This window comes from Eubalaena glacialis, chromosome 12 (assembly GCF_028564815.1).
Source record: "Eubalaena glacialis isolate mEubGla1 chromosome 12, mEubGla1.1.hap2.+ XY, whole genome shotgun sequence".
In the NCBI taxonomy this organism is placed as follows: Eukaryota; Metazoa; Chordata; class Mammalia; order Artiodactyla; family Balaenidae; genus Eubalaena; species Eubalaena glacialis.
In genome coordinates this window covers 34,438,480-34,462,569 of record NC_083727.1, presented here as the reverse complement: position 1 = coordinate 34,462,569, position 24,090 = coordinate 34,438,480, and the positions used below count along the sequence as shown (strand labels likewise).

Genomic DNA, 24,090 nt, shown 5'->3' with positions numbered 1-24,090 from the left:
AGGTTTTATGTTTGCTTTCTGTTCCACTGCTGTTGTTTTTCTATACATCTTGGATATCTTTTTATTTAGAACTTTTTAGACGTTCCACTGAATATCACCATTGGTATTTCAAATTTTTGTTGAAAATCAAGTTTTATTTACACAGTGTTATTTTTCTTTTAAAACCAAGATGCGGGTTTATTTGAAGACAAATGTAGATAATGAGCTTGTACAGGTATGTCCAAAGTACATTTGCCTTCTGTTGTTTTGTAAAGAGTATCACCAAAATAGGAAAAGTAAATATAAATAAAAATCATAGCTACTTTATTCACAACATCTTGTCATAAACAAGAAACAAAAACTATTAAAAGTACTCGACAGGAATGATCTCTACTCATGAAACAATGAATTGGAGACTTCTGAGTTTGAAAAATACTTTAAAAGGCACTTAAATCCGACCATCTCTAGTCAAACCTGGTAGTCAATGAAGCCTCTGAAGAGGCAGAGAGCAAGTTACTGTACTACTAATACCTTATTTTGTGTATAGCTCCTTTAAGGTTAGAAGAGCATATTTACATCAATTACCTTACTTGATCCTTACAAGCCTGTAAAGAGTTAGGGTGGTGGTGGTAGCATTCTCCCCAATGGAGGGTAAGGAAAGAGGCCCGGGTAAGTTAAATCAGTAATTTGCCAAATTAAGCAAAACCTGTGCTCTTTGTAATCTGCTAGAAGTGCCACAACATAATAGCTAAAGAATGACCTTGGAGTTTATAAACTGTTGACTTTGGACACATCACAGACCTAGGATTACTTCATAGGATTGTAGCGAGCATTATGTGAAAAAAAGTGTAGAGGCTTTCCCACTTTTTTGGTCAGAGCCACAGAGGAAAATTCATCTCACATTGTGACTCAGTACACAGAAACATAAAGATAAATAAATCTATGTAATAAAGACCAAAGTTTCAAGAAATAATACTTCCTCTATAAGATACATGCTTTTTTTATTATTGCTGTTATTAATATATATTCTTCTATTTCATTTTTTTAAAAACTGGTTGCTACCAACTAAATTGAATTTGGTACCCACAAAATGGGTGGTCACGTGCATTTTGAAACTACTGAGCTGAGGCTTATAAAGTTCTTAGCTCAGTGCTGGACCCAGTAAACCCTAAAATGTTAGTTACTGAAAATAATACTTCTAAAAGTAAACGTCTTCATAGGTTAGTGGACCTAAAACGTTAAAAAGGATATATTTTTTGCCCTTGAAATGACAGTCTAGACGTGACATGTAAACAACCCAGAGAAATATACACTAAGGGCTTCAGTTACTGACACAGAATCAGGTAAAATCCTGATGCTCAGGTAAAATCATTGTTGTGTCATGTCATCAGGCTTCAGTGAAAAAGTGGCTAAATATAGTGAGAAATGAATTACAGATCTTTATCAGGCTCTGCTGAATAAACAGTGTTGAGATACAAAATAATGCAAAGTGGAAGTTGTCTCTCAAAAACAGATGCTCTAAAATGGGTGGTCCCAGCGAATACAATCATGTGATTAACTCAGAATGGGGGTGGGAGGAGTCTTTCATTTCAATCACTGTGACCACTCTTGGTAAGCTTCCCAGCCTTATGAATTACAATATACCTAGCATAATTAAATCTTTGATTATACAGCTAATTCAGTCATCTTTGTGAATATCAATTAATTGCTAGAGTATTCTAGGCATAAAGATAAGAGACTGAGTTTAAAGTCTACTGATCCCAGGTCACACAGTAGAAATTGATTTTATAAAGTAAATCCCTGAGAGTTTATATGAACATATGCCTCTTTTCTATGACCAGGTAAGTGCAGAAAACAGAAGTTTCAATTACATACTATAGGCATAACTTGTTTTCCTGCACTTGGCCTTACTACACTTTGCAGATATTGAGTTTTTTACAACTTGAAGGTCTGTGACAACCCTGTGTTGAGCAAGTCGTTCAGCGCCATTTTTCCAACAGTATTTACGTACTTCGTGTCGCTGTGTCACATTTTGGTAATTCTCACAGTATTTCAAATTTTTTCATTATTATTATACTTGTTAAGGTGATCTGTGATCAGTGACCTTTGATGTTACTACCACAACTCACTGAAGACTCAAGAGGATGGTTAGCATTTTTTTAGCAATCAAGTATTTTTTAATTAAGGTATGTGCACTGTTTTTTAGACATACTGCTATTGCACACTTAATAGACTCCAGTATAGTGTAAACGTAAGTTTTATATGCACTGGGAAACCAAAAACTTCGTGTGACTCTCTATTTCGATGTTCACTTTATTGCAGCGGTCTGGAACCAAACACACAACATCTCTGACGTATGCCTGTACACGTTTTGTTAATACTGAGTAATATTTGTCTCTTTTTTCCCACTTAGTTTCTTCAAGAATGGGAGACCACTAATTGAGAAGAATTAAAATCTATATTTTGTTTTGATTAGACTGGAAACATTTTGTTATGGAATTAGTTTCAAATTGTAAAGTTTGGAATGCTTCCAATTTCTTGAAATTGTCTTATATGAGGGAAGACAGATTTTCCCCAGATATGAGATGAAAGATTTTATATTAGATATACAGAGAGAAATCCATTTTGCCAAAATAAGTCACTTGGGCACAGTCAGCACTTTGTCATATGGCAAAACTCAGTGAACACATACATACATACACACATACACACCCTCCTATCAAAAAGAAAAAAAACACACATACACAACATATTCACTATCTGCCAATTTCAAAAAAAAAATCTTGCAATATACTCTAAAGTATGCATATCTTACTTTTAGACACTAACTTCTTTGTGGGCAGAGCCTAAAAAAGGCATACGGGCATGCACAGGAATTTTCATTTAGCAGGTTTAACCTATAGGACATTTTTTAGAACATGGAATATTCTTGCCTTATAGAAATAAATATAAAAGAGCATGTGTTAAAACAAACATTTCATTTGTATTTGACACTGGTAGAGATTAAATAATGAAAAAATGTTTAAATCAAGTAAAAGAACCAGAAGTAACTTTAGCTATCAACTGCATAATTCAGTGGAAAATAATATAAAATATCATTAAACCAAGACCTCAAATAAATTTACGGTAAGAAATATATGCTTTACATAAAAAAGGTAGATTTTGTAGATGTTAATTTCATATACATCAAGAAAAAAATCCACCAAAGCAATGTAAAGCAGAATGTGATGCAAATCCATTCACTGTCACTGACATTTATTCTCTAAATATTTCTGAATACACAAATGCTGGGTGGGCCACAAGCAGTGTGTTATTACCAGGATTATATAATAATTTTCGTGCTCTATTGGCTGGAAACCCACTACCTACTGTGTAATATTCTGGCAAAGATGGTGCTTAGCATGAAAATGCACATAATTCAAAGGCAATGACAAGCTTACTCTTTAAGTAGACTTAGCAGGGCTCTACATTAACAGTCCTTAAGGAGAGCCTGACTACTGACACCAGCGACTTCCACCAAAGACGTTCACCCTGGGCAGTGAGGAAACTTGAGTTAAACAGAAACACAGTCTTCTTGGGACTTTTCCTGAGATTAGGCTCTACAGTGGATGCTCCAAAGCCTCTGACATCAGCATTTTGTATCGATGAACCTAAACCTTGTTGATAACCAAATCCTCACTAATGGGTTTCAAGATGGACTTAGTCTTTCTCACTAAATTCTGCTGTTCGGAAAGAGTGTTCTAGAAAAGCCCCATAATTAAAGAGGACCCACTCAACTGGGCCCCTCACACCCATATCCAAGATTATAATGCACCGCGTGGTACGCTGGAGCAAGCCTATACCAGCACCTGACAGTCAGTTATTAAAATTTTCAGCAATTTTGTGAGCCAGTTGTTAATCACAGCCATTAAAAAATTAAATTATAAAAACTTACATTTGAATAAATTATATTTAAAACAGAGGTATTAACTCAAAACTCTTCACTTCCTAATTATTTTACTATTACTACATTTATGTTTTGAGGTTATTTCCTTCTCTTGTGTCTGTATGGTGCAAATACTATACTGTGCTGTGCTTCCATGCACCTCTTCCCCACTCCGTGTCAGTGACGTTGGTAATTTGAAATCAGCCATAGGGAGGAGTATTTACATGGTGGAAATTGGCAAATGCTAAAACTTAAATTTCGGTGGGTTCTTTTTTTTTTTTTTTTTTTGAGAGTTGATTATTAAACATTTACCACCGTCACCATTACTTCCTCATTTTTCCATGAGCATTGTGTGCCCGTTCTTGGCAATTCTGCCATGGTTGGCATTCTGATCCAGAAAGGCCTAACTAATCACCCCCAGAGTGAGTGTCCTTTGCCCATGTCCTGATGGTCCTTGCCCCATGTCTCTCTCATTCAGAGTACCCCCCTACTCTGAATTATACCTTTTATATTTCTAGATCCCAACTAGTCTGTGAGTACAGGGACTTAATCAACTTTTTCATCTTTCTGCCCTCTGGGCTAAACACACTGCTTGGCACAAAATGGACATGCATTAAACGCTTGGTGAACTTAACCAAATTAACATGAAAGAACTGAGACAAGCTCTGCCATATACATCTTAGTGAATCAAGAGGCCACTAGCTCACCAGCCTCTAACAGGCATCTTAATCAATCATATGAATGCACATAACAATGCTGCCTGCCCCAACAAGGTATTGCTAAAAGGAAAGTGCTAATAATTTAGACTGGTATCTCCTACTTTAACAAGCTCAAAAGAATATTATATTTGACATGCTGTCATTAAAGTTTAAGTCTATTGCCATAATGTACAGAATAGACACATCCTTTTTGTCATTTCTCACATAAAAGACAACACTTGGTGTAGCCATAATCCCAACAATAGATGAGGGTGTCAACAACTATAAGTCTCCACCTCAAAGGAAAACTCTCACTGCTTTCAAGGCATTGGCACCTGAAAAAATAAATGCTGATATGACATCCTGCCCCTCCTTTCTCTCGTCCTCTTTACTTGACTATATTTGAAAGCAACATGAGACACTCTTAATAAAATTACATGCTTTTCTAAAATGTGTCGGCAACCAGGGAAGCTTGTGGTGTAATTATGAATGAGTGATGGGGTTGGATAGAGTGCTTCTATCTATTACTGTCCTGACTGCAAACTGTGAAGAGACCAGGAAAGATCTTAAATAGATACTTCAGTGAACAGCATGTACCTGTGGGAAACCCAAAGCACTGCCCTATGGATTCCTGTACCTAAGCTAAAGAAGTGAACAACAGCCCTCAAAGCCAATTCCCAGGCCTCACCTAGGATCTGCATTCCTGGTAAGAATGGGCCAGACGGTCCAGCGGTTAAGCCTCTGTGCTTCCAATACACGGGGCGCAGGTTCGATCCCTGGTCGGGGAACTACGATCCCACATGCCAAGCGTCCAAAAAAAAAAAAAAAAAAACCAAGATTCCTTATCAAATCCTCCTGGGTGAGGACACATAGTTTTCAAGGGCAGGAGCCCACTGTGTCCCCCTTTGCCTGCCCAGCAAAAAAGCTATCCTTTTCTATTTCACCCAAAACTCCGTCTCCAAGATTTGATTTGGCACCGGTGCACAGAGAAGCTGAGCTTTCGGCATCAGGGGGAGGGGCCCAACAGTGCCCAGGATGGATTTTTGTAGGAAGGATGAAGTCTTAGAGTCAGAATTAACTTGATTTAAGGAAAATAAATTTAGCAAACTAAGATTCATACCCAATATATTTGTTTGATTGTGTAGCTCCCTCTTTCTTACCTCTCCTCTCTTAAAAGTGGATTACTGGGGCTTCCCTGGTGGCACAGTGGTTAAGAATCTGCCTGCCAATGCAGCGGGCATGGGTTTGAGCCCTGGTCCAGGAAGATCCCACATGTCACAGAGCAATTAAGCCCACGCGCCACAACTACTGACCCTGCGCTCTAGAGCCCGCGAGCCACAACTACTGAGCCCGCGCACCTACAGCCCGTGCTCTGCAACAAGAGAAGCCACTGCAATGAGCAGCCCACGCACCGCAACGAAGAGTAGCCCCCGCTCAACGCAAGTAGAGAAAGCCCGCGCGCAGCAACGAAGACCCAACGCAGCCAAAAATAAAAATAAATAAATTTATTTTTTAAAAAGTGGATTATCACTTGTATAAGCTATAATTATATACACATATTTTTCCCCATATACCCCCTCTCCTCACACACTCATAGCCTCCCCTACTCTCCACATCCCACACAAGCCTGGTATGTTTGTTACAATTGACGAACCACATTGACTCATCATTATCACCCAAAGGCCATCTTTACTCTTGATGTACATTCTATGCGTTTTGACAAATGTATAATGACATGTATCCACCTCTGCAGTATCATACAGAATAGTCTCACTGCCTTAAAGCTCCTCTGTGCTCTGCCTGTTCATCCCTCCCCTCCCCCACTGCCCCACAACCATTCATCTTTTTACTGTTTCCATAGTTTTGCCTTTTCCAGAATGTTATATAGTTGGAATTATACAGTATGTAGCCTTTCAGATCGACTTCTTTCACTTCGTAATATGCATGTCTTTTCACGGTTTGATAGCTCATTTCTTTTTAGTGCTAAATAAATATCTCATTGTCTAAATGTACCCACGTTTATTTATCCATTCACCTACTGAAGAACATCTTGGTTGCTTCAAGTCTTGGCAATTATGAATAAAGATGTTACAAACATCCAAAAAAAAAAACAAAGAATGGACCAGGAAAGGTCACAATCCACTCTCAAAATCTAAGTCTTTGCCTTAAGAGCAAGGAGTCAGAGCACCTGGTCCTTCAAGAGATATCTGCACCTGGTTATGGGCTTGTCCAATTCCCTCACGCAAAAAGATTGGAAGCCACAGTCTGAACCACACTATCTAGAACTTACAGTTCCTGTAGAGATTATTATATTTAAGTATACGGTCTATTATACATAGGTCTGTCATTCTCAGTCTTTTTCTGATTCAATATCCCTTATGTTTGTTATGAAATATATAAGGATCAGTCTGCTTTCCAAATAACTGGGTCATGATTCTGGAGCAGAGAACAAACAGTCAAGGTACACATCCCCTTTTTTGAATGGACCTATATTTAAGATTACATGTGCTGGGACTTCCCTGGTGGCGCAGTGGTTAAGAATCCCCCGCCAATGCAGGGGACACGGGTTCGAGCCCTGGTTGGGGAAGATCCCACATGCCGTGGAGTGGCTGGGCCCCTGTGTCACAACAACTGAGCCTGCACTCTAGAGCCCACGCGAGCCACAACTACTAAAGCCCACGCACCTGGAGCCCGTGCTCTGCAACAAGAGAAGCCACCGCAGTGAGATGCCCGTGCACAGCAACAAGGAGTGGCCCTCGCTCGCCGCAACTTGGAAAAGCCCGCGCACAGCAACAAAGACCCAACGCAGCCAAAAATTAATTAATTAATTAATTTTTTTTAAACAAACAACTCACTTAAGATTACACGTGCCATAGAAGTTTTTGGGTTTTTTTTTTAATAAATTTATTTTATTTATTTATTTTTGGCTGCATTGGGTCTTCATTGCTGTGCGCGGGCTTTCTCTAGTTGTGGCGAGCGGGGGGCTACTCTTCGTTGCGGTGCGCAGGCTTCTCATTGTGGCGGCTTCTCTTGTTGCGGAGCAGGGGCTCTAGGCGTGCAGGCTTCAGTAGTTGTGGCTCGCGGGCTCAGTAGTTGTGGCTTGCGGGCTCTAGAGCGCAGGCTCAGTAGTTGTGGCGCACGGGTTTAGTTGCTCCACAGCATGTGGGATCTTCCCAGACCAGGGCTCAAACCCGTGTCCCCTGCATGTCAGGAGGATTCTTAACCACTGCGCCACCAGGGAAGGCCCAGAAGTTTGTTTTTTAATGCTCCTTTTTATTAAGACATGAACCTGGTCACACAGTGTACCACAGTGACAACATCTTAAGAAACTTACTTTGTAAATGGAGAGGAGCTTATGAAGACACCTGCTACCACCAGAATCACAAAGACCCATGTCAGGAGGAGCATCCAGTGAGGATACAAAATTGCATTATTATGGTAAACTGAATATTATAAGAGCACTTATTTCTGCAAGATTCAAGCCTGCAGTACAAATAGCTTCTGATTTAAAAAAAAAAAAAAACTGACAAGAATGTTTAATTATATCTGGAGAGCAAACATTTTCACAGATATAACCCATGGAAAAGGGAAGTTTATTTCAATTAAAGCTAGAAGAGATGCAGTAAGAAGGTGAAAGAGAACAAGAAATCCAAAGCTTGAATTGGACATGAAATCCTTGTTCAAGTTTAGAAGGCTTTCCTCTGCACTGACTGGCCAAAGGGCAGCTGTGCAAGTGAGCTAACAGTTGTCAAAAGTTCAACCAGCCCCACGCTCCATACAGCAGGACTCTAAAAGGGCTTTACCCTGTTGACAATGGCTTGAAAAACAGATTTGAAACTACCAAGGCTAAGGAGGACTAAACATCAACAAAAAGAAAAAGAAAACAAAAAAAAAGTTATCTAAAATTCATAGGTAAATGGCTATTCTAAATGCCCGTAATGCATTTACTTACCATGTGTCAAATGCAAATGAAGCAGTACAGATATCCTTTTCTATATCCTTTAGTTAAACAACATTCTTTAGGAGCTAAGGAGCCTCCCTATCTCTGCTTAATTCTAATAATCTCATTTCTAAATCTGAGTGCTGCTCCTAGACAAGACACTAGTCTCACTGGGATGGACACTTCTTGAAGTGGTATAGATCACACTTAACTTTCTGGTCAATTCTCATTTTAATCTTATTCCTGAATTAGAGTTTTCATATTTTAACTGAGATTAAATCTCTCCAGGGGGTAAGCTGTTTCACATATGTCCCAAATTTCCCACCTCCTGCAAGCTCCCTAAAAAATGTTAAATGCATTTTCCACAGATTGTTTTAGGCATTTTACACCAAAAACTTGATCACATTCACTCTAGCTCCCCCACCCATCACTTGATAGTGTTTTTTGGTTTGTTTTGTTTTTATCATTCTAAGATTCTGATTCTTAAGAATCAGTGTAAATTTGCCTATTGCTTTCATAAACACCGAATTATATTCTTTATAGTGCTTGCTGTGGTCTTTGTTAACCGGCAGATGAGTTGATCTATTTCAGGCATCCTGTTATCTACTCTCTGCTGGTTTTATTTTAAAGTAAAAGATAATGCAGTCAAAAATTTTAAAAGATAACAGCATGGGATCAGGATATTCTGCAAAAACTGTTTAATTTAGTCCAGTAATAATGATGACGATGGCCTCTCACCTTCTGAGACGGCCCACAATCTGTCTATGGAGTGTGTCTCTCTAAATAAACCCACTTCTTACCTATCACTTTGTCTCTCACTGAATTCTTTCTGTGATGAGACATCAAGAACCTGAGCTTCATTAAGCCCTGAGGAACCAAGGCCCCCACCCAGGTGGAGGATGGCAACTTCAGGCTGAGCACAAGATTCCTGGAACACCGCCCTGTTACCTCACCACCAGCCAATCAGAAGACAGTCATGCACCCTGCAGCCCTCACCTCAAATTTTGCCTATAAAAACTTCTCCCTGGGCTTCCCTGGTGGCGCAGTGGTTGAGAGTCTGCCTGCCAATGCAGGGGACGCGGGTTCGAGCCCTGGTCTGGGAAGATCCCACATGCCGCGGAGCAGCTCGGCCCGTGAGCCACAATTGCTGAGCCTGCGCGTCTGGAGCCTGTGCTCGGCAACGAGAGGCCGCGATAGTGAGAGGCCCGCGCACCGCGATAAAGAGTGGCCCCCGCTTGCCACAACTAGAGAAGGCCCTCGTACAGAGGCGAAGACCCAACACAGCCATACATACATACATACATACAAAGAATGTAAGCAGACAAGAATAGCATTAAAAAAAAAAAAAAAAACTTCTCCCTGAAAACCATCAGGGAGTTTGGGGTTTTGAGCATGAACCCCAAGGCCAAGGGCCCATTCTCCTTGCTTGGCCCTGCAATAAACATTTCTCTGCTCAAAAACAAAAAGATGATGATGATAATAATAAAAGATAAAGTGGATGAATTTTATTAGTGTGCCAGGCACTCTTTTAAGCACTTTAACTCAGTATTCCTCAAAACAAACATCTGAGATAGGTACTTGAATCATCCCATTTTACCAGATGTGGAAACTGAAGGAATGTGGTTGGGTCACATAGCAAGGAAATGCCAGAACCAGTATTCACACTCGGGCAGTCAGGTTCCAAAGTCTGTGATCTTAAATATTATGCTATATATTCTGACTGTCCTTTGCTTAAATATGAAATGGGCATAAAATGTTAGTGACTCGACTAAAACAGTTTTCTAAATTTCTACTTTTGAAGCGTGGGTCTTTGTAATTTGGCAATTTTGATTTTGCTTCAAAAAAGTTTACACATTTCCAAAATTACCTTTCTCCTTCATTCACCCACTGCAAGTGCTGTGGGCCTCCTTTCATACAGATGTTCAGAATCTCCATTTCCTAGTAAGGCAACAGGTGTATTGAAATGACAGTACTGTTGCTCCCCTTCAAAATGATTGACCCAGGCGCCAGGAATAGAATTTGCTCCGCTTCCAGGATGCAGGTGCAAGGGCAGTTTGGAGGATGGTTAAGGTCCGCTCTCATTCCCAGCTGCCTCTCCCGATCCCCTCCCTAGTGGCTGCCCACTGCTCAGGACAACACGCCCCCCTGAAGCAGTAGAGAGGAGGCAGGTCAGAGTCGAGGCACCAGCGGCCGTTGATAAGCAGCTGCAGGCACAGCCAGTATGAATCTGCGGCCCAAAATCCAGGGCCTCTGAGCAAGAATGTTGAGGTTGTGAAGACATATTTACATACACTGTCCGCCGTGAGGACGTCTCCCCACCTTCCTCATCCTGCCTCTAAAGGGAGAAAAAGTAAGCTTCCAGAAAACAAACGTGCTCTCTCCTCTGCCCGACTTGTTTACACTTCCGATTAGTCAACTTTGGGGAATTTCCACTTGGTGGAATTTTACTATCACTGCAGCATATCTCTGCGTATTTCTTTTTTGGTAAGCTTCTAGTTTTCTATGTGTAGAATCAAGGATATGGAAAGACTGCTGACACACTGCATTGTGGACCCACAAATTGTGAGAGACAGACTTCGGCTTTGAGACTTGCCAAGCCACAGGGGTAAGGTCAGTCACAAAACAGCTCCAGGCTTCACCCGTGAGTTGCTAAATGCGGAGCTATGCGAAGGTTACCACTGCTTAATTGTCACAAAAGTCATATCTGTGCCCACCAGCATACCCAGGCCCTGCCACAGTACTGACACATAGTAGACGCTCGAAGAACTGTGGAGTGGAAGAGTAAATAAATCGATGCAAACCTTACAATCGTGCTCTCACCAATTAGGCAAACCAGCTCAGACAGCAAGAGCATTTTTTTCTCTCTTCATGAAAATATTCAAGAAGAAAAACTATACATACAACTTGCTATATATGAGCACAGTCCTTAAAACACATGTTCAAAAATTATCAGTAAAAATATTTTATAATCACATAATCTTTATTAACATATCTGGCGAAAGTACAAAAAATGTTTTGGAACACAAGAGAGTAAAACTTACATATATATATGAAACTTACATATATAATATAAAACTTACATATATATATGAAAACTTACATAAGAGTAAAACTTACAGATATGTGAAAATGGGGGCTAAGTTTTATGATACATAACAAAATTACTCATTGTTCACAAGAATCTTACTGACTCTTCTTTTCCATACCACTTTCCCCAAAAGCTTAGATATGCAAACAACTTAGATGGCAATGCATAACTTAGATATGCAAATATACAAAGCATCTATTGTTTTCATTTCCGTTCTTCACCATGCATTTTGTGCTTTCAACACAATAATTTCTTTATTATCCAAGTTTCTATTCCCCCCCAAAAAATTTACATTTTTATGGTACTTTCCAATCAGAAAAATACTTTCACATATATTACTCATTTTACCTTTAAAAGTGTCCTATTGAGTAACTAGAGAAGCTATTAAAATGACTCTTCATTGTAATATTCCCATTTTAGTGATAAGGAAATCAAGGTCAAGTAGAAAGGAATTACTCCAAATCTCAGAGCCTGAAAGTGACAGAGCTAAAAGTGGGACACAGTCTTATAGAAGCCCAATGCTCTGTGCACTAAAATGCTCTGTACACAGAACTCCAAAGAATCCAAAGAATCCTTCTCCTCTCTCTGAAGCAGATCGCTGCTAAATCCTTCACCTCATAAGTACTTAAATATGAATTTAGATAAAGAGGCAAAAATGGATCAAGACTATACAGCACTCTGCTTCAAACAAGCAGCGTGTTAGGCAAATTATTACAAACTTCACCATTCAGGAGTCACAGCTATCACACCTGATGAAGGTATAATAAGGGGTAAAAAAAGAGTCATAGAGAAAACAGGCAACACACAGAGAAGAAAATAATAATTCATTAAGTTCTTTAAGATAACAAAGGTGTGTGAAAGCAAAACTCCAGTGACAGAAGGAAGCATGCTGAACAAACGGCAGTCAACAACCTTCCTCCCTAACCACTGCCTTCACCCCTAAGTGCCAGGCCAGCTGCTCTGGCCAGAGAAGGGAGGACACTCTAGTCTAAACTGGCACAGCCACACTTGGGCGCCTGATCCTCAGGCACAGCCAGCGGCAGGCCGCCTATCTAACTCAGGCCCGGGAGATAAATCTCTCACCGTGAGAGGGGGAGGCTAGGCAAACAGCTGCTACTTCTCTACACTTCATTCATTATTCAGTACCTTCTCACAGCAACTCTGTCCAACATCCCATGTTTTCAGATATGCATTATAAAGTCAGGCAGCAAGAGTTGAGAAGATCAAAACTATAAACAAGTTCACCTTCACCTCTTGAGTTTTTCAAAATTTGTTTCCAAAGTGAAGAGTTAACTAGGTTTTCTCTGTGTCAATTAGCATCATTTACCATGGTAGCTTACCCTTTGGCATCTATTAAAAACAAACAAATGCATACATGCAAACACCTGTTCGTGCACATATATATGTAAGTAAATCCTGCAGGAAAACTGAAAAAAACAAGCAATTATCTAAAATGCTCTCTTTCTGGGAATTCCCTGGTGTCCAGTGGTTAGGACTCTGAGCTTCCATTGTAGGGGGCACGGGTTCGATCCCTGGTCAGGGAACTAAGATCCTGCAAGCCACACGGCGAGGCCAAAAATAAATAAATAAATAAAATGATCTCTTTCATTCACAGACACACAACTTATTATCACCTCATACTTGGAATACTATTCTAATCAAAGCCAGTCAAGTCAGGTTTGCCTTTGGAAACACTGGTTTTAGAACTTCAGAGTACAAACTAAAATATTTTTTAAAACCTTAAATAATAACTATCTATATAAATAACCACAGAAAAAACAATGCATATGTTTTAATAACAGTGACCAAATAAATCAAAATCTCAAGTTTGACCTCAAGTTCTTTCAAGCTATATGACTTTGGGCAAGTTATAGCAAATTAAGAGGCATTTGTTTCAAAGGTCCCTTTTAACACTCAAAATTCTGTCAAATTTTAATGTTGGACTTATTCAATACTGAGGCAAAGAGAAAACAATCATGAAAATAATAAAATGCATGCTTTAAAGCAGGGCTTAAAGACCAAAAAAGAAACACTCCCTAAATGATGAACAGCTGATCTGCAATGCACACAAACCTGCCACCATCTGATGGCCTCCTTCCTCTCTTCCTCCTCCACCTCCTTCCCCTTAGAGACTAAGGCTTAGACCACCGTGTCTTCCTGATATTACCACCTAGTGGTCCAGAGCAGGGAACTATCTGCTCCATCTATCTTTTCCCCACCACCTCCTTTCACCCCCGCTCAGAAGGATTATAAATACACACACAGGTACACCCCTCTCTGCTTTCACTGCTCACGACTTATTTAATTCTATCTCAAGTAACCACACTGTGGTTTAGGCTGCTTTTCCAGAACCTATCCCTCTATCTGTTGACAACTGATAGTTTCATCCACAGTCCCCTCACCCCCATCAGTCCACATGACCTGGTTGGGGGACCTAGGGCTGAACCCAGAATGCTAGTAAACTAAGCCAATCAGCCTACTTCCCCTCAGGAGCTGGAGATATGATTCACTGAATCCAAGGCCAGTGAACCGCAGGGCCTTTTCAGGTGCCCAGCACATAGTTCACATTTTCCTAAGGGACCAGAACCTGGAAGCTGCCGAAAGCACCTCGCCTCTACAAGAAGTCTAAGACCGAAGTTCTGGAGCACACCAAAGCTAAATTGAGCAGGCAGAGAAAGGTCACATCCCAGTGGAATTATGTGAACTCCTAAGTAAAGCTCCACCTGAACTGTCAGTTAGGAGAGACAATAAATTCCCCTTTTGTTGCAATCAGTTTGGAGAGACAATAAATTCCCCTTTTGTTGCAACCAGTCTAGGCTGCATTTTCTGCCACTAAGTAACCAAAAAAATGTCTTATTGCTACATCTGTGTATATATTCAATAATGAATCTTGGCTCTACTAGTCCCTCACACTGTCACCTGAGGCAAGTTAATACTTAACCTCTCTAGGCCACAGTTTGCAAAATGGAAATGATGCTGATCTTAAAGGATTATGGTGAGGATTTTAAATTACGTAAAACACCGATCATAAGGCCTGGCAGGGTGTAGGCACTCAGTAAATGGCAGTTCCTATTGTTGTTTTGACAACTGCTTTTTGCTCTGTCCTCTCTAATGTGTGAGGGAATAAATGAACCTAATTATTGCTGACAAGAATACAAGTAGAATTAGTACAAACAGCAAGAATTTGGTGTAAAACTAGAAAAGGTAACAAATCAGAGACTTTAGACTTTAAAGTTCTTCAAGATGTATGGAAGTACCTTTGAGAGTTTCTCTCCATCACTAAGTTCTCTAACACTGATCTGTCCACAATTAAACCTCTTCCTTTGAACACTAATGTCTAAATCAAGTAAATGTGGAAGTCACTGATTTGTATTCATTAATCCAGTAACTATATTTTGTGTATTTAAAACAATACAGGTTAAGCAGACTTTCACTTATAGTATCAAACATGTAGAGAATTCTGCTGTGCACTGCCCCAAACTCCATCTCCTGATATCACAATACAACCATTATGGGTTAACATTAATTTATATCTCGTTTTTCATTAATTTCTGCCATAACCATGTCATTATGCCAGTATTTTCTGAGTCGCTAGTGAATGGCAAAAACAAATAGAGCAATCGTGATTTAATCAGAGACTTCACTGTTCAAACAGCCAGCAAAAGTAGACACATTTAGAATAGTAAATGGATAACAAAACACACTTACAGGCTCATTAATAAGAAGGCAATTAGGTCTTCCGGGAAAATTCATTTTCTCAAAGAATGCTAAAGCAAGCTACAAAATGCAAGTAAAATTGTGTTTTGATATGAACAGTGTACACTGTCTATTACATCATAATTTTTCTCTGGAGAAAACTGACAAGAATCTCTGTTCTTAAATATGAGCACAAAGGATAGTAAAAAGAACACCAGTGATATTTAATGCATTCTACCTAACTCCCATTCATTAAATTTGACTGTCCTATAAATCAGCTCCTTATTACAAAAATCCTTAAAATACACTTAGAAGAGAAAGAGAAATATAAAACAAACTGCAGTTACTAGTTAAAAAAAGAGGGAATTATCGTCTTCCATATCAACATGTCAATATGCAAAGTAAAAATGATTGGCATATATCATGTTTGGTCCCTCAGATAATATGTTTACCTTTAAATATTCTTATATAATACGTTCACAACTAAAAGTATTTAGCCTTATGTTTATTCTCTCATGAAATGTTTTTTTCAAAATTGTCTGAGTATTCTTTTTTAAAAAATCCTGAACAGTATTGTTGTTTTGATGCACCTGGGGTGTTAAATTATAATTCAGCAAATACTGATCAGAAATATAATTCCAGGGAAATTTGTTTCATGTTGTAATGAATCCTTTCACAGTACTCTTACCACTCTACAGTAAAGAGCATGTGGTAAATCTTTTCAAGCTGATCTTTTTTTTTTTTTTTTTTTTTTATTTATTTTTGGCTGTGTTGGGTCTTCGTTTCCGTGCGAGGGCTTTCTCTAGTTGCGGCGAGCGGGGGCCACTCCTCATCGCGGTGCGCGGGCCTCTCACTGTCGCGGCCTCTCCCGTTGCGGAGCACAGGCTCCAGACGCGCAGGCTCACTAGTTGTGGCTCACGGGCCTAGTTGCTTGGCGGCATGTGGGATCTTCCCGGACCAGGGCTCGAACCCGTGTCCCCTGCATTGGCAGGCGGATTCTCAACCACTGCGCCACCAGGGAAGCCCCTCAAGCTGATCTTTCTTTGTCCTAGAGCAGTGTTTCTCAAAAATTAAATGTTCAAGCAAATCACCTGGGGATTTTATTAAAATGCAGATTCTGAGGCAGTAGGTCTGGGGTGGGCTCTGATATGTGATCACAAGATCATCGCAAGTTCCGTGGACCATAATTCAAGTAGCAAAATTCTAGGGCATCTTGCCATTGATGAATCCAATGACCATGAAGCAATCAGCCATCAACCTTTAAATGGGCAGTGAGGGCATTAGAAAGTCTTCCTCTCTCTACTCTTGAATTTGCCGGATGACCTAAGTCGAATCACATCAAGGAGCTGTGGCCAGTCTGCCACTTAAAGCAGCTGCTAGCACCCTACCGTCCAACAAGGACTAGGGGAATTTCTGTAGCTGATCAGCTGCTGCCCTGTACTGGGTTTGGAGAATCAGCCTACAAGCAGCTGGTTAAGGCACAGGCTGCACTTGGAAGAGTTTATATAAATAGATACCAATCTATTGGAATTAGGTTTCTTACTATCTCCTTTAAAGTATAGTACAGTGCAGTATATTATATACTATATAGTTCATATATATTTTCCATTTCAGTTTCTTCATCTACGAAATTGACAAAATAATTCTCTACTTTCAATACTCTATCTAGAATATAAGTATAGGAGTTTGATCCCATCTGTAGATATCCTTGGTTTCCTTCTCACTCGAGCCTTTGGACAATGATGTTCTATCATTGTTAAGATATGTGTGTGTGTGAATACACATATTTACATCTTTCAATTTTCTCAACAAAATAAATGCAAACAGTAACTCTAGACACTATTTTATTTGGATTTGTTTCTGAATTCTTCTTTTGAAAATAATTCCTAGAATGACACCTGTAAAAGGATTCAGCCAGCACTGCTCTGTTCATCATTTTTATTAACAGAGCTCTATCTACAATCATATAAAGTGGAAACATGGATTATTTCATTCAGGACCACTTAATTTGTTCCTAAAACAATTGTAAGTGACAAAATAAGCCACTTGTAATTTTTATGGATTACCAACACACAGAGGAGAACGCCAAAAAACTCAACCAGAGTTAAGTGGGGAGATGGCAATGTTCCACAACAGGATCGATGTGATTCTTACATCCCAAGCCCAATGTTTCCCAGAAGCTCAACCATCTGCAAAACCACACAGAACTTTTTTAATTATGTAAGTTCAGTTTTTATTACTAAAATACTAACGACAAATCAAAAGAATTCCCATAAGAATACTGCAGGAAAATAAACATACCTTTCCCAACAGAATTTTCATGGAATTAATAAAACCTTTTATGGGGAACTATGTTTAAGAGCATTTCTCATAAAAACACAATTTCCACTAAGATGGAATTTGAAGTTTGTGAACCATCTACCTCCAGACTTCTCATTGACATCACACATTCAAACATAACTTTTAAAGTTTTCCAAAGCCCAGATGTATGTCACTATCTCAAAATAACAGGCAATGTGGCACTCAAACTTTTTCTAACCCCATTTACAAAAAGGAACTCAAAGTCTTTCTTCCATTGAGAGATATATAAGCACAAACAAATACTCTGTGACATTAAAAGATTATTTCATGGATTTACAAGTTTATTTCTACCTTCAGTTGAAATAAAAATTAGCTTGATTGATGTACTTACTTTGTTATCAAATACCCATTTAAGACATCATGAATTGACAAAATACCATTATTCAGAACTATGACAAACAGCATGAGTTTTGATGAAGGAAAAACAAGTCATGTTCAAAAGCAATTATAACATTTTTAGGCAAAAAGAAACACCATCTGATAAAGGAACACAAACCAGACACATATGATCAAAGGGTAAAGTCTGAGAGGAAGACACAGAGGGAAGTTTTTACATCCACAGAATAAGAAATGAATGTGGGCCTTCCCTGGTGGCGCAGTGGTTAAGAATCTGCCTGCCAATGCAGGGGACATGGGTTCGAGCCCTGGTCCAGGAAGATCCCACATGCCGCGGAGCAACTAAGCCCGTGTGCCACAACTACTGAGCCTGCGCTCTAGAGCCCGCGAGCCACAACTACTGAGCCTGTGAGCCACAACTACTGAAGCCCACGTGCCTAGAGCCCCTGCTCTGCAACAAGAGAAGCCACTGCAATGAGAAGCCTGCTCACCTCATCTGGAGAAAGCCCGCACACAGCAACGAAGACCCAACACAGCCAAAAATAAATAAATTAATTAAATAAATAAATAAATAAATAAATAAAAAAGAAATGAATGTGTTCGGGCAAAGGCAAAGGCTGATTCCAATAAACAAATCAAAAATAGGGCTTTTTTCCCTCTTTAGAAAATTAAAGATCAAACACACACACACACAGATACACACACACAGATACACACACACACACACTCACACACACGATCCCAGTGTTTTGTTTTGTCTTTAAGAACAATCTGTAAACTCCCTTGATGTTTCCTGCTCTCAGTCTTCCAACCATCCTCTTCCTGCCCTCCTTGAAGAGCAAGTAGGGGAAATAGGAAGAGCACAAGGCAGAGGAGGACAGCATTTTCCATGCCTCAGAGAAGCAGATCCATATTTAGCATGACTTACACTGTCTTTAACACCATCTTGAGCAGACCTAGAACACAGCACTTCAAAAGCATTAGTAGGCAACAACCTAGTTTCTCTATATAGGACCATATCACATGAATTAAATGTTTGATAAAGGCCATAAAAACGTGTAGTAAACCATCACTGCCTAAAATATGAGATTAGGTGGGAGGACTGGCGTTTGCTCTGGGTAATAGTTGAGTCATATTTCCAGTTTCTAAGAACATGATCAGCACCAAAAGATATTGGGTGAAAACAAAAAGGCTGTGATTTTGTGTATCTGCACATGGGGCTTAGTTGTTGCTAGAGGGGAGTGGGAAGGAGTGTGGGAGAGGGGCAGAATGGCAGAGGGATGGATTTATTTTTCAAATTCACATTTATGAATACAAAGAGAAGAGCTGTCAGCAGCACACATGCCAAAGCCCAAATAGCAGCCAGACCTGCCTCTTCCCGTCTGGGTTGGCCAGACACAAAACGACATCTTGCAACGTAGGAAAATCAACAGAGTCAGTTATATGGAGACTGGTGAAAGAAAAACCAGTCCCAGAAATGTCTGGTTACATATTATTAATAGCTTAGAACTTGGAGTCTTAATGAATTGAGGGATCGAGAGATTCTGGCCAATCAAAACCAGAAAACCGACAGGCAAACCTTTAAAAAGCTGTCTCTCTGATGTATCTTCCCAGTAGAGATAATAAGTATAAGAGAAATTTAACTCACATACAGAGACAGCAAAGAGTGAGACACTGGGAAAGTGGCACTGCTTAGATGAGTTGCAAGGTTCTAAGGGATCAAGTAAGTAAACACTTACAGTGTGACATGCCAGTAACTATATCCAAGGCAGGATCTGGAGTTGCATTTCCAGGCTCACATCATACTAGAGAGACAATAGTCCCTCTCTAGGTCACTGATAAGACTGCATCTAAAAAGCCACATATTTTTCTCCCACTGAGATGAAAAGGGTGAACAGCCAATAGTTAAACAGACAGCTAAAGAAATTGACTAAAAATAAATTTCTTCTATAGTTTGAATACTATGAATGTTAATAGTGACTCTTCCACAGGTTCAGCTCAAGTAAGGATTTACAGAAGGTAAGTAAAAAAAAAAAAATTAAAGGATAATTTCTCTCAATGTGCTGATAAAATTATCATCTGGCCAATCTAGGATGTTTATATTTAACAACAATTAAAATGAATGAATGGCTGAGTGATACACACACACACAAATACACACACACACACACACACACACACTCCTGAACAGTCTGCGCTTACTAGGACAGACTGGGGGAACAAGAAAAGACTGAAGTCAAGACACTTAGCTACTTTAATATATGATGATTACACCCCAGATAGTTGCATAATGTTTGACAATATACAGTTCCAGCTCATATAAACTATTTCACACCACCCTCATAAAAAGCATGAGGAAAGGTCAGAACAGGTATTATTATCCCCATTTTACAGATGAGAAAGCTGAGTCTCCAGGCACCTCATCTATGACTGATTTTGTCAGTCATCTGAGTCCTAATACAAAAAACTTTCTCACATTATATCAAGAGATGGCAACTACACAACCCAGTGAATAAACTTCAGCACATCCTTGTGCTTCTATGCCTCAACTTCCCCAGATGTAACACAGATATGACACATTTTTTTAGGTGTTAAGTGAGCCATCAAACTGAAAGAATTTAAGTTGAGATTTATAAGCAGCTCTGGAAGTTCAGGTTTTCAAGGGGCTCACCATGTAGCATTTTTACACCTTAACCCCAAAAGCTAAGAAAAAATTCAAAATGACGAAAATGTTCCTAAACTGTGGTTTAAACAAAGCAGACTGGATGAGTACATGATATACCAAAGATCCAACAATCTGCAGTCTTTCAAGCTTTGCTTTTGAGGCTCACCATGTTAGGAAGCACACAATAATATGTAAAAGTGGAAAATGGCCTAATAAGTGTGATTTTTAAAACATATTTTAAAGTTCTGAACATGTATTTGTTTTACACTTTTAAAGCATTTTTATTTAAATTTCTCAAAAGAAGTAAAAGTTCATCATTTAAAGTAGAATGTAAGAAAAAAACGCAAGAAAGAATACACCTCCAATCTCTGACCCTGTGTCTTTGCAACAAATCCGACTGCCATAAAATCTGATGACAGAAGAATAACAAATGACTTAGGTGAAGCAGAAAATGCAAATTTTTACAAAACAAATGTTTACCTTATGGAGAAAGGCAGACCCACAATCTGAACTGTGGGAATAAAAGACATTCATTTCTGGGCATATATACAAATCCTGAATGGCAAAATTTTGAGATACAGTCCTGCCACAATTGCATTTGTTAGGACTGCACATTCTTTCACTTAACTATAAAATAAAGTCGAATGTTTTGCTTTGTCAAAAAAGAAAAGCCAGGCTTATTTAGTTAAATTACTTGGAACTGCATGTCTAAGAACATAACTGTTCATTAGAGATATCTGAACTCCAGGGATCAGAAAAGCTCATCTGTACATTCCGCTGGAGGAAATTTAATATTTACTTGCTCATTAAAGGGTAAATAACATTTGAAAAGAGAAAAAGAAAGGTTTCTTTACAGATGAAAATATATCCATCAGTTGTTGAGACATTAATAGTTGCAAATTTTGAATACATGTAAGTTTAATCATGCAACTGGTAGAATTCCAACTTTCAATTAACAAACTACATGCCTTTTCAAGCGTAGGCTCTCCGTGCATTGACAAACACTGCAGAAATCAATACCCACTCCAACTCGCCTGCATGTAATGTCTTACATCAAGCACGCTTCCAGTACCAACGGGCATTATATGTCAGCCATGCTTGCAGTAATGTTTACTCCAGAAAGAATTAAAATTAGGCTATCGGATCATTCATTGCACATAGCTGTTGTCCTCTGTATACATCACCTGTATACATAACTTTTCCTGTACTCGCTGCATTTCATAACCTGCCTGAGTGCACAGCACATGCTGCCATCTGAATTTGTTATCTACCTCCTTTTACAGAGTTCTAAAGGGGGGAAAGAGAACGGAACGGAAATAAACATTACTCCGGAAAACAACAATTTGAGTTTGCTTCCAGGAAACCAGGCAGCCACAACAACGAGAGAAACTGACAGTGCAAAGTTTGTCCGTTCTCCGCGTCCTGTGGCCTCAGCCAGGAGCACGGCTGTCGCTTCCCCCGTCTTGTCCAGCAGCCCTCGGCCACCTCTGAGGCTCCATCTGCACCGCGAACCAAGGAAGCAGATGCGCTCGCCAGCCAAGCAGAGCTGGGTGGGCTGGCCAGAAAAGTTGTCTGGACTGGCGGGAGGCAGACGATCGCCCGGGAGCCTGCTCCCCAGCGTCCACCTGGTGAAACTTCAGAGCCCCCAGAGGAGAGAACGAAAGAAGCAACCGCCAGGAAGGATCACAAAACTGGAAGGGAACGGAGGACGGGACTGGGAGAAATGGGGTTTCACGGACTTCTCTAAGTGGTTTTACTAGAACCCAAAGGGCTAACTGGCGAGACCGCACCGGATGCCTCCTCTTGGGTTCTCTGGGCGGGCGGCAGTCGTTTGTAGCCCCCATCACGCAGGCCGGCTCCGGGAGGAGCTGGGCCAGCTTCGCGGTGGCTCTGCCGGAGGAGCGGGCTCCCACACCGCGGGTCAGGCTTCCCGGACCCGGCGCCCAGACCTCGCTGCCCAGGACGGCTCGGCGTGGATCCTTAGAATCATGTTTCAAAACATCTTACAGGCTCCGCCAACACACACACGGAACCTACTCCGCGCAGCGCCCTAACCCACGGGGCGAACCCAGGAGCAGCCCAACGCTGGAGGAGGAGACAAGGACTGGGGGAGGGACGGGGAAGTAGTTAGACAATAGTCAGGAGAGGTTATTCCCGGGACAAAAAGCACCTGGCAAAGCGCGCCGAGGTCACTCCCTTCGAGTCTCCACCTTTCTGACAATGGCTTCCCCGGGAAATGTTTTTTGGAACGCTCTAGCGGCGGAGAGCAACAAGCCCGCACTACGAGCAACAGAGTAGCAGTCCCCAGAGTCATAACTACTTTTTCCTTCTCTCTTCCCCGGCGCGGTGCAGCCGGCGCCGGACGCCGAGGCTCCCAGTTCCCCAAGAAAAGCACTGTCTCGCGCACTCCCGCACAGCCCTGCCCGCCTGCGCCCGGAGCGATCCTCCGCCAGGAACAATGGGTCGCGACGAGGAAACTTACCTGCCCCCGTGGCGCCCAGCCCGGTGCCCCGCGTCCCACCTGGCACGAAGTCTGGGGACATCTCTCCCTCTGCCCGGTACCCCCACCCCGGGTCGCGAAAGCTTCCCCCAAACCCTTGCCCCCCGGCCCTAGAGAGAAGCCGGCTCCACCCCTGGCGAGCCCCGGGTCGGGGGCATTCGTCGGAGCTCCGGACGCCTCCTCGGCCACTCACCTGCGGAGAACTGGCCTTGGGCCGACCCCAGGAGAGGCCAAGGGGAGAGGAGCAAGAGCGCCACAAAAGCAGGCAGCGCCGCCGCCGCTGTATCCATGTCGACTTTGGGAGAAGTTTCAAGCCGCTTTGCAAAGAGCTGCCGGGGGGAATCTTAGCGAAATCCACAGCTGAGGGGTCGGCCGGTCCCGGCGGGGTGAGGGCGGGGAGTGGACAGCCTCCCGCCCGCACTTCTTCCTGCTCCGCGGTCGCCAAACTACCTCTGGGGCGCCAGCGTCGCCCGAGTCGCCGGCCGGCCGCGGCAGCAGCTCTCCATGCTCCGCAGAGGCTCTCCTGTTAGTCAAGAGTTACTTTGCTCTGGGAGGGATGGGGGCGGAGCCGGGGGTGACGTCGCCCCGCGGGCTCCGGGCGCTTCTGAGGAATGCAGGCTCGGGCGCGGCGCCGCCGCCGCCGCCGCCGCCTCCTGCCGGAGAGACGCGCGCCAACCCCGGCCGCGCGCCCCGCGCTCCGCGCCGCCTTTGTTCGCCGCTCGGGGGCAGCGGGCGCGAAAGGGGACCCGCGCCGTTGTCTGCCCTGTTTCAGAAATCGCAGTTCGAAAAGCGAGAGTTGGGTAAGCAGTGTGGCCGGACCCCAGAGGATGAACGCGGAGAAGCCCCGCCGCCCAAGCAGAGGCGCCCCGGGGTTCTGTCCCCAAGGCGGAGGTCCTACCGTA

General features: G+C 41.5%; 1 protein-coding gene across 2 annotated transcripts in view; it reads right to left on the bottom strand.

Annotated features, from left to right (window-relative positions):
- PTPRK (protein tyrosine phosphatase receptor type K) overlaps window positions 1-23,708 on the bottom strand; it is a 569,495-nt gene extending 545,787 nt beyond the window's left edge. For both annotated transcript variants that reach the window (XM_061207553.1, XM_061207554.1), the window contains exon 1: window positions 23,382-23,708. In XM_061207553.1, coding sequence (XP_061063536.1) covers window positions 23,382-23,478 — 97 coding nt within the window. In that variant the 5' untranslated portion in view covers window positions 23,479-23,708. The remainder of the gene's footprint in view (window positions 1-23,381) is intronic.
- Window positions 23,709-24,090: the final 382 nt, after the last annotated feature.